A 16,134-nucleotide genomic window follows, 5' to 3' on the forward strand; every position below is an offset into this window, starting at 1 on the left:
GAGGGAAGAACTATAATTACATAAATAAATACAAAATTGCTACAGCGGTCAGTGCTAAAAGGAGCTTATAATAGATTGTGTGCTTATAATAGATATTTGACCAGGCCAGTGAGGTATGTATAGGCTTCCCTGAGAAAGCAATATTTTATCTGAGTAGTAGTTCATCAGGCAAGGGCAGGAGGAACTGGGAAGAGCCTTACAGGCAGAGAGAATGTGTAAAAGAGATGGGAGAAGATTGAGGAGATGGGGATGGTGAGGACCCCGGCATGTTTGAAGGTCTGGAATGAAGAGAACACGGAAAAGTGTAATTCCACATGAGGTTGTAGAGGTAGAGAGAGGCCAGAGCATGGAACACTTTGTAGGTTATGTTCAAAAGTTAAGACTTTATTCTAAGAGCACTGAAAACCACTGGAAGGTTTTAATCCATGATGTGATGTGATCAGATATGCAGTTCAGAAATACCACTTCAGATGATACGTGTGCAATGGAATGGCCACAAAGAAGAATGGTAGGATACTGTTAGACTGGTGAGGAAACTGTTGGTGGTGTAGATCAATGCCTCTCAACCAGGGCCAATTTTGCCCAATGTACTCCCTGCCCCCACAGGATATTTGCCAATGTCTGGAGACAGTTTTGGTTGTCACAACTGGGGAAGGACATGCACTACTGGCTTCTGGGGGGAATAGCAGCCAGGGATGCTGCTACACATCTTACAATGCACAGGATAGCCCCTACAACAAAGAATTATCCAACCCAAAATGTTAGTAGTATTGAGATTGAGAAACTCTGGTGTAGATTATAATACCTTCCTTCAATTCTGGTGGTAGGGCTGGGATTGGTTGAGAAAAGTGAACAGAAGTACTTTTGTACATAATTGTGAACAAGGTGTATATATTATTTTTTTAATTTATTATTTTATGGTTGGCTTTTTTCCCCCCTCATTATGTTAAAGCATAAGCATATTTACTCTTTTCGTAGGCATTTTTGTGTGGTGTTCGTCATGTACACTTTAGGGCTCTCTCTATTTTATATATACACATATATAATGTACATATATATACATTTTAAATCTTTTTTGTTTTCATGTAAAATTTACATATAATGAAATGTGCCAATCTTAACTGTATGTTTGCTGAGTTTTGACAAATAAGCATCATTTTTTTTTTTTTTTTTTCTTTTTGCGGTATGCAGGCCTCTCACTGTTGTGGCCTCCCCCGTTGCGGAGCACAGGCTCCGGATGCGCAGGCCCAGCGGCCATGGCTCACGGGCCCAGCCGCTCCGCGGCATATGGGATCCTCCCAGACCGGGGCACGAACCCGTATCCCCTGCATCGGCAGGCGGACTCTCAACCACTGCGCCACCAGGGAGGCCCTAAGCATCATTTTTTTTTTTTTTTTTTTTTTTTTTTTTGCAGTATGCGGGCCTCTCACTGTTGTGGCCCCTCCCGTTGCGGAGCACAGGCTCCGGACGCGCAGGCCCAGCGGCCATGGCCCACGGGCCCAGCCGCTCCGCGGCACATGGGATCCCCCCAGACCGGGGCACGAACCCGTATCCCCTGCATCGGCAGGCGGACTCTCAACCACTGCGCCACCAGGGAGGCCCCCCTAAGCATCATTTTTAATACCTCTGTGATAGTTACTTTATCTTAAAAGCTAAGAACTAATAGATTTAGATTTTTAAAAATGAAGACATGATGCAGTTCATGTAGCTTTGGTGATTTTTTATAGTTTGGACACTAGGAAATGGTTTTTATTATTTTAGAATAAGATTATGGTGTCAGGGTGATGCTCATAGAATGGTTCAGAAGTGTTCCTTCTTCTGCAGTTTTTTTTTTTGAGTAGTTTGAGAAGGATAGGTGTTAACTCTTCTGTAAATGTTTGGTAGAATTCACCTGTGAAGCCATCTGGTCCTGGACGTTTGTTCGTTGGAGTTTTAAAATTACTGATTCAATTTCATAACCAATAATTGTTCATATTTTCTGTTTCTTCCTGGTTCAGTCTTGGGAGATTCTTTCAAAGAATTTGTCCATTTCTTCTAGGTTGTCCATTTTATTGGTGGATAGTTGTTCATAGAAGTCTCTTATGATTCTTTGTATTTCTGTGGTGTCAGTTGTAACTTCTTCTTTTTCATTTCTGATTTTATTGATTTGGGCCCTCTCCCTTTTTTTCTTGATGAGTCTGGCTGAAGGTTTGTCAATTTGGTTTATCTTTTCAAAGAAGCAGCTTTTAGTTTCATTGATCTTTTCTATTTTTTTTTTTAGTCTCTATTTCATTTATTTCTGCTCTGATTTTTATGATTTCTTTCCTTCTACTAACTTTGGGTTTTGTTCTTTTGTCTCTAGTTCGTTTAGGTGTAAAGTTAGGTTGTTCATTTGAGATTTTTCTTATTTCCTGAAGTAAGCTCGTATTGCTATAAACTTTCCTATTAGAACTGCTTTTGCTGGCGTCCCAAAGGTTTTGGATCTTTGTACTTTCATTTTCATTTGTCTCTAGGTATTTTTTGATTTCCTCTTTGATTTCTTCAGTGATCCATTGGCTGTTTAGTAGCATATTGTTTAGCCTCCACTTGTTTGTGGTTTTTTGCAGTTTTTTTCTTGTAGTTGAAAATTTTGCCATTTGCAGCAACATGGGTAGACTTGCAGGGCATTATGCTAAGTGAAGTAAGTCAGACAGAGAAAGACAAATACTGTATGATATCACTTCTATGTAGAATCTAAAAAATACAACAAACTAGTGAATATAACAAAAAAGAAGCAGACTCACAGATACAGAGAACAAACTAGTGGTTACCAGTGGGGACAAGGGGCAAGTGGGGCAATATAGGGGTGGGGGACTGGGAGCTGCAAACTGTTGGGTATAAGATAGGCTACAAGGATGTATTTTACAACACTGGAATATAGCCAGTATTTTGTAATAATTGTAAATAGAGTGTAACCTTTAAAAATTGTATAAAAAAATTTAAAAATATTTTTAAATAATGCGGTTAATATTTTTAACATAACCATGTGCAATATATAATTATACCTAGCCTTTTAGAAAGAAGACTTCTTCCTAGACATAGAATATATTAATGAAAGAATTGCTGGGTTTTTTCCTTCCTATGGCATGGAATATTCTAAATCTGAGACTTGGTCACCATTCTGGTGGGGAAATGTAATGTTTCATCTGACTTTTGGACTGGAATGGCAACAAGCAGAAGTATTTTGTTCGTTGTTTTGATAGTTTTTAGACAAAAATTTTTAAAACTCTGAACAGTTTACTGAAAAATCTGTTTTTTTATTGTATGTAAATTATACTTCAATTAAAAAAAAAAGAGTATGGAGAGGAAGAGGCGTATAACTGGGCAAGTGTTATCATTTATCCTATAAAAGCAGAGCAGTACTTAACTGTTTTATACCAGACTTAGTTCCAGCTTTCCAATTAACTGAATGCTTCCTCAGTCATATGGGTTTATCCCTGCTTGAAAAAACATCTAGTCTTTGATAGCTTTTGTGAAGTGAAATTCTTTAAACCTCAATTATCTCTATTTCATAGCCAACTTATGTTATCCTTTGCAGAATGTCAGTTCCTCTGATTTTTGCATTATTTAAATACAAATAGGTGGGTAATAATCCATGCTACTAACAAAGTCATTGGGCTAGATGTCTGTAGGAACAAGATCATTTTTTGCTGGGCTTTATAGGAACAAACCACACCTGGCCATAGAGAGTTTCATTATAAACGTGCTTAGTTGGTCACAGGAGTAGAGCAAGAGATTGAATTGATTAGTGGAAACAACAGCTACCATTCAGCCCATGCTCTGCTGATGGTAGATCAGTCGACTCGGTTTTACATGGGAGAAATAAATTTAGACTCATTGTAAAAGGACAGTCTAATCTTTATGGTGCATTTTCTCCTGGAAACTCACTGATGGGGGAAAAATGTTTAAGAAAATTCCACAACTGTAAAATTATTTAAATATGAAAACCAAAGTGTAAAGTTAAGATTTTTATGGAGTATGATTTACAGTTTATTTTAAACATTTAGACAGATAAAAAAACGTGTATCATACTGTTATAACTTTTCCAATATGCTTAAGAATGGGAACATCTTACTTAATCATTAATAACGATAGATGGATAGACTGAAGATGTTACTGAAAAGTTTTTGTTTTCACCCTCTTAAGTTTTTATTCTGTTCTCCTTAGGTAGAAGTACTAGAATAGAAACATGTATACATACATTTACAGAGTTTTATTTTTAAGACCAAAACCTTGTTTGATATACTCATTATCCTCTTCTTGATGCTGTTTGTTCCTGTAGCTGACAAAAATTTTTTACTGGATTTTTGGGTTGTAATGATTTTAATTCACATTGTTAGTACCTTAGCGTATTTTTTCTAGTTCTATAGGAATTTAAGCAGAAAAATAAAGCAAATAAACTTTAAACTGTCTAATAGTAAGAGAAAATTTGATCTCTTTTATGGTGATAAAATTTTTTTTCCTCTTCCTAATATAGGAGATTTTTCAAGAGCATGGGATGTTCTTCTTGACCATATACAATCAGCAGCGCTCAGCAAAAACAATGAAGTATCTCTGGCTGCGCTGAAAAGCTTCCAGGAAATTTTACAGATTGTGACCCCTGTCAGAGACTCAGATAAGCCTGAGACACCACCTGCAGTTAATGTCCCTGTGCCTGTCCTTTTAGGGTCCATATCAGGCCCTGGCCTGAACAGGCCATTTGTAAGAACAGATTCCATTGGAGAAAGACTTGGAAGATACAGCAGCTTTGAGCCACCCGTAGTTACTGATGAGCTTGAAGATTTGAATCTCTGGTGGGCTGCATGGAATACCTGGTATAGAGTTGGATCTGAAAGCACTAAGCCTCCTATTACTTTTGATAAACTAACTTTCATTCCCAGCCAGCCTTTTCTTACAGCTTTAATTCAGATATTTCCAGCTCTTTACCAACACATAAAAACTGGTTTCAACATGGATGATTTGCAAAAGTTGGGAGTCATACTACACAGTGCCGTTTCAGTCCCAATAAGTTCAGATGCATCCCCTTTCATTCTTCCATCTTACACTGAAGCAGTTTTGACAAGTTTACAGGAAGCTGTACTTACAGCTCTAGATGTTCTCCAAAAGGTAATAGAATTTTAGTGGCTGTCTAAGCAATATTGCATATGATTCTCTGGAACTTTTTTTACTTTGCTATATATTTTTTGGGATAAATTCTGGATCATCAAGATTGTTGTGTATGTATACTTCGGGATGAATTCAAGATTGTAAAGATCCAGTTATTTTTAAAACTTTTATTTTTCTAATATATTTTAAAAGGTATTTCAGGTTTATTTTGAGAGTCTTTAAGAAACTGCCTGCATTCTCTTGCTTCTATTCACCAGCTTTTTTGGTTTGTTCATGCAACTCTTCACAAGAGGATATACTTTTGGAATGACGACTTTAGTAAAGTATTTCTATAATTAGAAAATTAATAAGCCATGGGATTATATTTTGTTTTTTTCATCTGTACTTAAATTTAGCTCTGGAATTGTTGGAAGCCTATATTTTTTAAAAAAGAAGTAAGAATAAATTTATGAAGTATTTTTCTCACAGAAATTTTAAAAAGATATATTTTAACCTATGTGTGTTTTGTTACTGCAAAATATATATGTATATATATATTAAAACAGACCTAAAAATTATTGAGCAGATTCCAGTTAGCAAGCAAGACCAGATCAAAATCGAAGAATTTTTTAAACTGTCAAGTTCATTATTAGCACAATTCACATCAACCAAAATGCTAAACAAAAAAATGCCACCTTTCGAAGAGCCAGCAATCCCAACAAAGCAGCTATGACATTCTAACAAAACTAAAATGGAAGTATTAGATTCTGATCACACATGTGTTATCAGTAGCCATTTGTGTACTGAAGATCATGTTTTCTAATTAAATGATTGCCTTATATCCAACTGGATTGAAGAAAACTTTCACAGTAAGAATGGTGGTTTCTACTACACCATAATACGCCTTGAATGACTCTGGAGGAAGTCTAGCTGAGCAGTAATTCCTTGATCTCTTTACCCCTAGTTACACTGTGCAGAGAAACAAATTGTGTAGAAACTTAAAATCTTAGAGAATCTGGCATTTTGAAAACTTTATTGTAGGGATATAAGTTCTCCATAATTGAAATCAGAAGAGCTGCTTTTATTTTCACTGGGGGAAGAAAAGTAGCCTGTCAATAATAACTTTTTTCTCCCTGAATGTGAACATAAGTTGCTTATAGACTGCCTTAGAGGGAATGGAAAAGTTAATATATTAGAGAAAGAGAGCATAGGCTTTGTGAGATACCCATAATCTAGAACTTTCAGATGTTTAATTCAAGCTTTTATATATGTGCAGAGGATAGTAAACAAAAGGAAACAACAAACCCCCAAAACTTTTTTCCAGGGAAAAAAGTATATAATTTTATTTAGGAAAAAAATTGCTGCTTTCACAGTAAGAAAACAAATAGAATCATTCATCCCAATTACTAGGAATTTGTTCTAAGCTTTGAACTTTTAATGGCTTTGAAAGCAATATATACCTTCAGTTGGGAACTTAGGAAGTTTTATTGTTAGGAACTTAGGAAGTTTTATTTATATAAATTGATATCATTTTGCCTTACTAATGTTCACTCTAGCCGTTGTTTATTACTTATGTGATTATCTAAATGATGTTTCATAATACTTGAATGTGATTCAAATATATGGGGTCTTTAATATTTCCTAACAGAAAACATATTTCATTATTAGTAAAGAGTGTTTTTATTTTTTCTTTCTTTTTCTTTTTCCAAGTAAGGATGTTTTTATATTTCCCCCCACAGGTGTCAGAAAATTTTTTCACAAGCAAAATTTACTTGCTTTGGGACTTTATTCATAGACTAATAAGCTATTCTGCAAAACATTTTATTGATTAAAAGCAGTTTTCCTTCCTAAAGGAAAAACTCATTTCTAATTTCATGTTTACCCTTACATTGTTTAGGGTTTCAGGGTCATAGTCTTTTCCTTGGTTGTCAAATCACTAGTTCACAACCAAAATGATTTAGCCATGTAGGCTAACTTTTTTTTTTTGGCCAAGATATTTTGGCATACATGGGGGACCTGAGAATTTGATTATCTGCTTTCCCTAAGCTCTGAGATCAGGAGACTGCATTTATCTTATTTATTGCCACATGGATTGAATTATTTTAAATGACTTAATAAGAGAAACCTTGAACCATGTCAGAGGTTAGATGTCCAGTTTCTTTTCTTTTTTTCACATACACAGTTTTCAAGGACTAATAGGAACTGTTGTCCAGATTGCTTATTGATTCTTAGCTTTTGGACTAAAATCTGTTACCAGATTTATATATAGGCTTTTCTGATAAACTTCAGAATACTGAAGAAAGCCAATAATAACTTTTTCTTAGATGAAGTTTGTTGTAAAAAAAAAAAAAAAGAAAAAAGAGTTGGTTCCATATTATGCATTTTAAGATTCCAGAATTCAACTGTAACACTATTAGTTTTTAGTTGTTTTTTTTTTTTTAATAAAGGACCACTGAAAATCAAAACATATAGTCCAGGTCATTATTTGTTGCTAAGGTATTTTCAGAAAAATTTTGATACTTAGTTTTCTAAGGTCTCCACACAGACTTTTCCCTCCCTCCCTCCCTCCTTCTCTCTCTTCCTCCCTTCCTTTGTCACTGAAAATAAAAGAATTCATTTAGGGTAATTATATCTTTTCCACAGTAATTACTACTTGTTTACTTGTAAGAGTTAAGACTCAGCAAGGGGTTAATAAAGAAGACCGTGAAACTATTAGAAGTAGTTAGTAGAGAGAATTTTTTTAGGCTGTATACCTTTCAAGTTCATGATTCACTGTTTCCGAGAAAAGTAACCAAGTAGGGAAAGATGGTATTAGATATCTTTGTTCTACTTTCACATTGTAATTATAGGATAATCTAACGTACTAATGGGCAGCACTTTGCTTATCTACTTTGTACCTCAAGATAATTTTATCTAAAACACCAGTTAAAGCTAAACGGCTACCTCTTCTCTGAGGGAAAATAAAACTAGTCTTTTATCTGACAGGTTAAAAAAGCCATGATTGCATGAAAATATAAATGTTGTACACATCTTTTTAAAGAAATTCCTTAAAATTTTGAAATGCTTTGAATTTTGATTTTGTATTTTGAGGGTACCTCAAGTGTAGAATGATCATGCTTTTTGTTTTGTAAAGCACAAATATATTTTAGATACTCCATAACATATCATTAAATATTTTTCCCACAGAGGGAAACGAACACTAAAACAGGAAAATATGAAAGGATGGGAGGAGAAAACACATAAAACATAAGACATAAAAACATAAGATTTATTTTTAAGTACTTTCAATGTATTTGAAGTAATTAAAATCTGCAGTGTCAGAACATGTATTCTGTTTTTTGAAATTATTTGTAGCATTAAGTTTAATTTCTATTAAATTTTTAAAATTTTCTTGTTTTAAATCAAGTCTATATATTTAGTTACATTAGACACTAAATATATACTCTGCCCTGTTAAAAATTAATATACTGTATACATTTCTTTTAGAAACAAATTTTTATTCATAACTTATTTTCCCGACTGTAATGAACATGATTATTTGTTAAAGTCTGTGGACCAGGCATGATACAGGAATCAGCTGTCATTTCAATAAATTAATGCCATCACTTAAGTAGAAGTCAATAGCATCTTAATCAGTGAAGCATTGTAAATGGTCTGATGGGTATATTACTGAACAAATGATCAGATTGTGGAACCTCAGAACTGCCTGGGTTTTCTCTTTAAGTGCTTGCCCTTTGTTTAGTCTGCTAAGTAATGAGCCACACTTTTAATTAAAAAACGTTTTTTAACTGATTAATTCATTTAGCCTACACTTTATTCAATAATAGTTTAAAATAGCTTAAATGTCCTTCAGGGCTTATAAAAAATTGTATAATACTTAACATAAAATAAGACAGTCTTTTCGATTCTTTGGTTAAACAAAAGCATATACAGTAAAGAACTTAATGGAGTTCAGATTATGCATTCTACTATTCATATATTGTTTTTATAGGCCATCTGTATAGGACCGGAAAACATGCAGATAATGTATCCAGCTATATTTGACCAGTTATTGGCATTTGTAGAATTTTCCTGTAAACCTCCACAGTATGGACAGCTAGAAACAAAACACATTGCAAATGCAAAATATAATCAGGTAATTTGCTATAAATTATATTTACTCTGTAAGATTTCATGGCTTATAAATATAGTCAGTTCCACCTAAGATGGACTTTGATTATCCCAGAAAATTTTCATTCACAAATAAACTTTCATATGTATGTTAACAGTTTAAGCTGCAAAGAAACATTATTTGGAAGACCTTTTCTGTGTTCCTTTTGTGTGTTCGTTTGTTTATTACTTTCTTTTCCCAAGTGGTTCTCCAGAAAGTTTGGCCTTTCATGTTACTCTTTCTTCGAAGTTCCTTTCTTTGTGTCCTCATCCCACTATAAAATGGCTTCTAAATCCCTAAGCCTAATCTTATCTAAAATAGATATCTGCAATACAAAATGAAGAAATCTGTGTGTACTAAATAAGTCTACTACTGGTGTGAAATTTAGTTGGATTTTACATAAAAGATTTTTATAGCCATAGTTGGCAAATTTTAACTTTGTTTTGGCTTAGGGGAAAAGTAAATTTCTGAATGCATGCACATGCTGATTTTGTTCACTCAACATAAAAATTATAATTTTACATGGTCCGAAACATAGTTTTAATGTGTATTAACTTTTCTCATTCTATTTGTCTTGCAACACAATGGAATCACAATAGATCCAACTATTTGCACCGGTGAGTTAAATTTCCTAAAATTGTCCTAACCTATTGGCAACAAATAAAGTACATCTTTCCCAGTTTTTGATAGAATGCTCTATGTACTTTTTCTGATAGTTATAATTTTTGCCTGGCTGAAAATTATTCTTTCATGAAGTACATATCTCTTTGAAAACTTTGCATGTAATATAATCTGGCCTAAAACCAAGGTCTAAACTTTAAGACAAAGAAGCTTTCGCTTTGAAAGCAATATGATTTCATTTAATCTCATTTTTATTTTAACTCTGTGAAAATATTACTTTCTAGGCGGAATGGGTAGCCTTGAATTATGTACCATTTGCTGAAAGGTCTTTAGAAGTAGTTGTGGATTTATACCAAAAAACAGCCTGTCACAAAGCAGTGGTGAATGAGAAGGTACTCCAGAATATTATTAAGGTATTTTGTTTTAATTTCCATACTTTCATTTAATAATGTCAGTATTATTGAAATTTCTCTTTAGGTAATAATATATTATCATACATTGAGATAAATGGAAAATATACTTTGTTATTATTTATAGTTACTCTTCTCCAACATTCATGGATATTATTTAGGAAGCAATTTTTTTTTAAATTTATTTATTTATTTTTGGCTGTGTTGGGTCTTCGTTTCTATGTGAGGGCTTTCTCTAGTTGTGGCCAGCGGGGGCCACTCTTCATTGCAGTGCGCAGGCCTCTCACTATCGCGACCTCTCTTGTTGTGGAGCACAGGCTCCAGATGCGCAGGCTCGGTAGTTGTGGCTCACGGGCCCAGTTGCTCCGCGGCATGTGGGATCCTCCCAGACCATGGCTCAAACCTGTGTCCCTTGCGTTGGCAAGCGGATTCTCAACCACTGCACCACCAGGGAAACCCAGGAAGCCGTTTTTTTAAAACGAGAAGGCTCTTTTAATGAAAAATATTTTAAAGTAAGAGTGCATTAGATTTTTTATGATTATTAAATTTTGCCACATAAGACAATAAGCATCCTGTTTCTTAGGACAGGATGCTCTATGATTTTGGGGCAGATGAGCCTGAGAGTGTTTCTCATCTGTAGAAGAACGGTAATACCAATACAAATTTCATGTCTTCTGTTTTGTTTTGTTTTTTTTGTTTTTGTTTTTTTTTTTTGGTACGCGGGCCTCTCACTGTTGTGGCCTCTCCCGTTGCGGAGCACAGGCTCCGGACGCGCAGGCTCAGCGGCCATGGCTCACGGGCCCAGCCGCTCCCCGGCATGTGGGATCTTCCCAGACCGGGGCACGAACCCGTATCCCCTGCATCGGCAGGCGGACTCTCAACCACTGCGCCACCAGGGAAGCCCCCAAATTTCATGTCTTAACCATTAAGAGATTCAATTGAGATATGACATTTAATGATACTTGCCAAGTAGTCAGTGTTGAATAAAAAGTTAGGTTCCCCCTTCCCTCAATAGACAAGGAAATAACTAAACTGCCTAGGGGATCTTGGCAAGGATTAACAGAAGTAACATTTGAAGAAGGAGTACCAGCAAAAAGGGAGAAGGAGATATAGATCAATTAAGCAATATAAAAGATCATGGTATATTTTTAAAGCAGTGTTGAGAAATCCCACTTAGGGAGGTGGCAGGGCCTGGAATAGGTCTGAAAAAGTGGCTATGGGTATTACAAGCCATCATAAGGCATCAGATTTTATTCTTTAACCATTGAAGGTTTGAACATGGAGGAGTGACATGAATCAGTTTGAATTTTTTAAGGAATTAAATAATCAGTTTTCTGTACTCCAGAACACTTCATTGATGCCACTTACTACATTGCATTGTGGTTAATTGGACAAGGCTCTTCCTTCCTCAGAAATTGTGAGCTTCGTGACAGCAAGAACTGAATTTTCCAGTTCTATATACATTTACTGAGTATATACTATATACCAATCTCTGTATTAGTTGCTTAAATATTTAAAAAAATAAATATATAAATCAAATATATTTGCTGTGCTTAATATTCCCTTGACATTGGTAAAATATTAATCTAGTAGTAAACCATACTTTTCATTTATCTAATCTTGAGTTATAACATGTTAATTCAGAGTGGCCGGTGTATAATTTAGTATTCTTTTGTTTGCATATGACACAAATTCAGGCTCTGACTAGCTTTAACAATAAAGGGGCAGGCTTAGTTGGAAAATTCAGAGACGGAGGGCTTTAGGATTGGTTGATCCAGTGGTTCAGTACTATCACCAAAAACCAAAAATTTTTTCCCTGTTCTGCTTTCCAAGGGGTTGACTGCATCCTAACTATGTTTCCTCTCATAGTTGTAGGCTAATAAAGGGATTATATGTCAATAGCAGGTGTGTGTGTGTGTGTGTGTGTGTGTGTGTGTTTATCAGATTCTTCTTAAGTTACTAAAATTAAGTGAATTGGCTTTAGTCCCATGCCCAGTCTTGAACCAGTGATTATGGCCAGAGAAGTGGAGTAGATTGATTGGCTTAATAAACTAATCATCTCTTTACCCTAATTTCCAACTGGATGTGGGGAGGGGAAAGAGATAAATAGATTCTGGGTAGGCTAATTATCTGTTAGTGCAGGCCCATTTCATGCTAATATGTAGTGGTTCACATGTTCACTGTGTGAGTATTCAGTAATCATTTGTGTGGAGGATGATGAAATCAGGTTTTATGTTCACTCCGTAACATTAAAATATGAAAATGTATCTCTTCCACTCTATCTTTCTCAGACTAGAATTTTTATATAAAAGCTGAATTTTCAGTCTAATGCACATTATCAGACGGTATTTTGAAACTATTTATTGATGGTGCTCTGGGATAACTCACTGATAGTTTGGTCAGTCTAGTCTTCTAGTTGTTGGATAGTACTATGACCAGAGAAATTCATTCTGAACCACTGAATTAGTTCTTTAATGATTAACAGCAACCTGTCTCAGAAGTTGACCAATTAAATAGTAAGTCTCAATATTTTAGTCACTAGACATAGTTCAGATGCTGTGCTGTGTTCTCAAGGGTTAAAGATAAACCAAGTTCTTGAATTATCAACTTTTCTCAAATATTTGGAAAAGGAAAAAACTACATTAAAATATTAGTGTAGAGTATAAAATTCAAAGAATTTTAAAGATAAAGTATACGACTTCAAAGTAATGATACTCTAGGCCATGTTTACCTAACCATTAGTGAAAAAATATAAGCAGTATTGATCTCTCTTGGATGGGAGAAACCCCATCAGTCAAATTATTTTCTGCCAGGAGAACTATGGCAGAATGCTCTAATTTTATAACATCAAGTTGGAGAAGCTGCAAAATTGTAAGTTTCTTACTCTTAACTTTTCAGAAAACATCCCTATTTTTTCTGATGCGAAACCGAGGTTCAAAAAGGTTATTATTCAGTCCTTATTCAGGGTCATTGTTTATAAAATGGACATAGGACTTAAAAGTATATCTTTCTAGGGAATTCCCTGGCAGTCCAGTGGTTAGGACTCTGCGCTTTCAGTGCTGAGGGTGCGGGTTCTATCCCTGGTCAGGGAGCTAAGATCTCATATGCCTCGGGGTGTAGCCAATAAAAAAAAAGTATATTTTTCTAGGCAGTATGACTTGAGGACCATGTCTGAGAATTGGTCTTTCTAGAAAATAATATCCTATTTAAAATGAAAATACCTATGTTATTATTTTTTGCTCTCAGCTATAGTTTTTTTTAAAGTAATTAAAGCTGTGTGTGTTTGTTTTAATTTGTACTTAATCTTAAACTGTCTTTATTTTCACAGACTCTTAGGGTTCCTCTCAGTTTGAAGTATTCCTGCCCTTCTGAAAGCACATGGAAACTAGCAGTATCTTCTCTCCTCAAAGTTCTTTCTATTGGGCTACCTGTTGCCCGGCAGCATGCTTCTTCTGGAAAATTTGACAGTATGTGGCCAGAACTAGCCAACACTTTTGAAGACTTTCTCTTTACTAAAAGGTCAGCTTATTCATTTTTACAGTTAAGACAGTCTTTCAAGAAGTACACATTATACCTGTAATTGCTCTAAAAACAGTATTTCTCATTATTCATTCATTAACAAAGTAATTGACTCTTAAGATTGCTAGATTGTATACAAAGAAGAAGTGGATTAGGCATTTATCCACTGGGTACATTATCTGTGAGCAGTGGAGATTTTTGCTCTTTACAGTGTTTTGGTTGTAAGACAGGGGTCTATATATAAGGTCACATGAATGCATCATAATTAAGGAGCCATGGTTTTAATTCGATGAAGTTAAGAATATCCATTTTAAAAATCTGATGCCCATTTAGCATTACAAGAGAAAAACAACTTCAGAAAATGAGGTTTTTTTAGAATAAATAAGATCATTGGTAATAACGAACAGCTCTTTAAGATGTTTAAGTTTTGCAAAGAAGAATGGAATTTTCATTGTATACATTCCAACTGAGGGTGTATCTTAAGGATGCTATTTTGACCCCTCACTGAATGAGAATAAGGTAATTAGAATATGGAATTTTTTGAATGAGGAGTCTGCTGCAGTCTCTCTAGAGCTGTACTATCTAATACAGCAGTCACTAGTACAATTAACTTAAATTTTTAATTAACTAAGTCACATTAATAATTCAGTTCTTCATTCTCACTAGCCACGTTTCAACATTGCCATGTGTGGCTAGTGGTTGCTCTAGTGGGTACTGCAGATCATTGAACATTCCCATCATCACAGGAAGTTCTGTTTGGCAGCACTAATCTCAAATGTGCCATTTTACTAAAGATGGACTTACCAGTAATAGCTGTGATAGGTAGGTAGTCTTCAGTACTCCTACAATCTAATTTTCCTTTGTGCTATAGTGGTGAAATTCTATGACAACAAAATTTTTTCTATTTTTTTATCCATTAATCATTTTTTAAAACTATAGAATGATGAATGTGTCATGCACTGCTATTTAATCATTAAAAATGGTTAGTTTGAAACCATTTAAATTATAAATTTCATATACTTGAAGAAAAACCTACATTGGCATATTGATAATGATCAGATGAGTCTACAACAGAATGATTTAACTGAAGAGTTTCTATCTTTCTAATGTGGTTTAGTTATTAAGTAAAGAAAAGTTGTAGAGTGCAGAAGGTTAACTTAAATTTTTCTCTATAAAGGCTTATCTGATATTTCAGAATTGGAAGTAATGACATGTGATCGTAATTTCTGTTTCCATAACTGGTCAGACTTTGTTTTGCTTTCTTATATATTTCTCAACTCTAGAAATCTTATTAATACCAATGCAAGCATATTCTTTGTATTGAATATATGCAGGAAAATCATAGTGACTCACAAAGCATATCTAAGCAAATTCTGTTTTCATTTTTAAAATAACCCTGGGTATTTGCGTTCCTTTGTGGACTCTGTTGCCTAAGTCACTAAGGTAATTTGTATGAAGCAAACAGACTTAGAAATTTAAACTTTTCTTTTTCTTTCTCAATTATCTGTCTGTATATGCATGTTGCCCTATTAATAAGTTGAATGAGCTTAGATCAGTTTTTTTGAAATGAGTAAAACTTCTTTAAGAATTTCTTTTCCTATGACTCTTTCCACCATCTTTCTTCTCAAGTTTCTTATTGAACATTCTTCATTTTCCAGGCTTTGTTCTTATTTTATTAAATTCAGTTTCTTAAGTAATTTCTTTGTATACAGGAAAGTAGGTAGAGAAACAAAGGCCTAATAATAGGTAATTAACATTTTATGTAATTTTTGTATTCATGAAGTTGTAGTATAATTTCATTACAGTATTTTGCCTGTTGGAGGCCCTGCTTACATTAAAGGTTTGAGTATATTGAGTATGTTGAAAAATCACACAGTTTAAGAAACAGTTAACATAGAGGATAAGAGCATTGACTCAGGAGCCAAATTACCTGGATTCAAATCCCAACTGTACAACTTTGTAACTGTGATATTTTGTACAAGTTATTTATCTTTCAGTGACTCATTTTCCTCATCTGCTAAATAGGAATAGTAATGCTACCTAACTCATAGGGTTATTGTGAGGATTAAATCATTTAAATGAATGCTTAGAATAGTTCCTGGAATGTAAGTGCTTCTATTAAAATGCTTGCTCCTGCTATTATCCTCATAATCATTATTTCTTTCACTTAAGAGAAGCTGACATTATCCATATCCTTTAGCATGAAAAAGCTATATTTTAAACTAAAAACTTAAAGACCAAAACTCTAAATAACTGGGACTAGGAAATTTACCCCTAAATTTGTGTATTTTTTAAATGGCTAGAAAAAAAATAAAGGTACTAAATTCTGGT

General features: G+C 34.4%; 1 protein-coding gene across 3 annotated transcripts in view; it reads left to right on the plus strand.

The window, feature by feature from the left end:
• Positions 1 to 16,134, plus strand: part of MON2 (MON2 homolog, regulator of endosome-to-Golgi trafficking) — a 127,223-nt gene that overhangs the window by 84,076 nt on the left and 27,013 nt on the right. For 2 of the 3 annotated variants that reach the window (XM_082634558.1, XM_082634560.1), the window contains exons 26-30: positions 4,496 to 5,124; positions 9,095 to 9,238; positions 9,853 to 9,870; positions 10,159 to 10,287; positions 13,613 to 13,803. In XM_082634558.1, coding sequence (XP_082490684.1) covers positions 4,496 to 5,124; positions 9,095 to 9,238; positions 9,853 to 9,870; positions 10,159 to 10,287; positions 13,613 to 13,803 — 1,111 coding nt within the window. The remainder of the gene's footprint in view (positions 1 to 4,495; positions 5,125 to 9,094; positions 9,239 to 9,852; positions 9,871 to 10,158; positions 10,288 to 13,612; positions 13,804 to 16,134) is intronic. The other variant, XM_082634559.1, reaches the window with a different exon arrangement.

Source organism: Mesoplodon mirus (genome assembly GCF_964341445.2).
Source record: "Mesoplodon mirus genome assembly, chromosome: 11".
NCBI lineage: Eukaryota > Metazoa > Chordata > Mammalia > Artiodactyla > Ziphiidae > Mesoplodon > Mesoplodon mirus.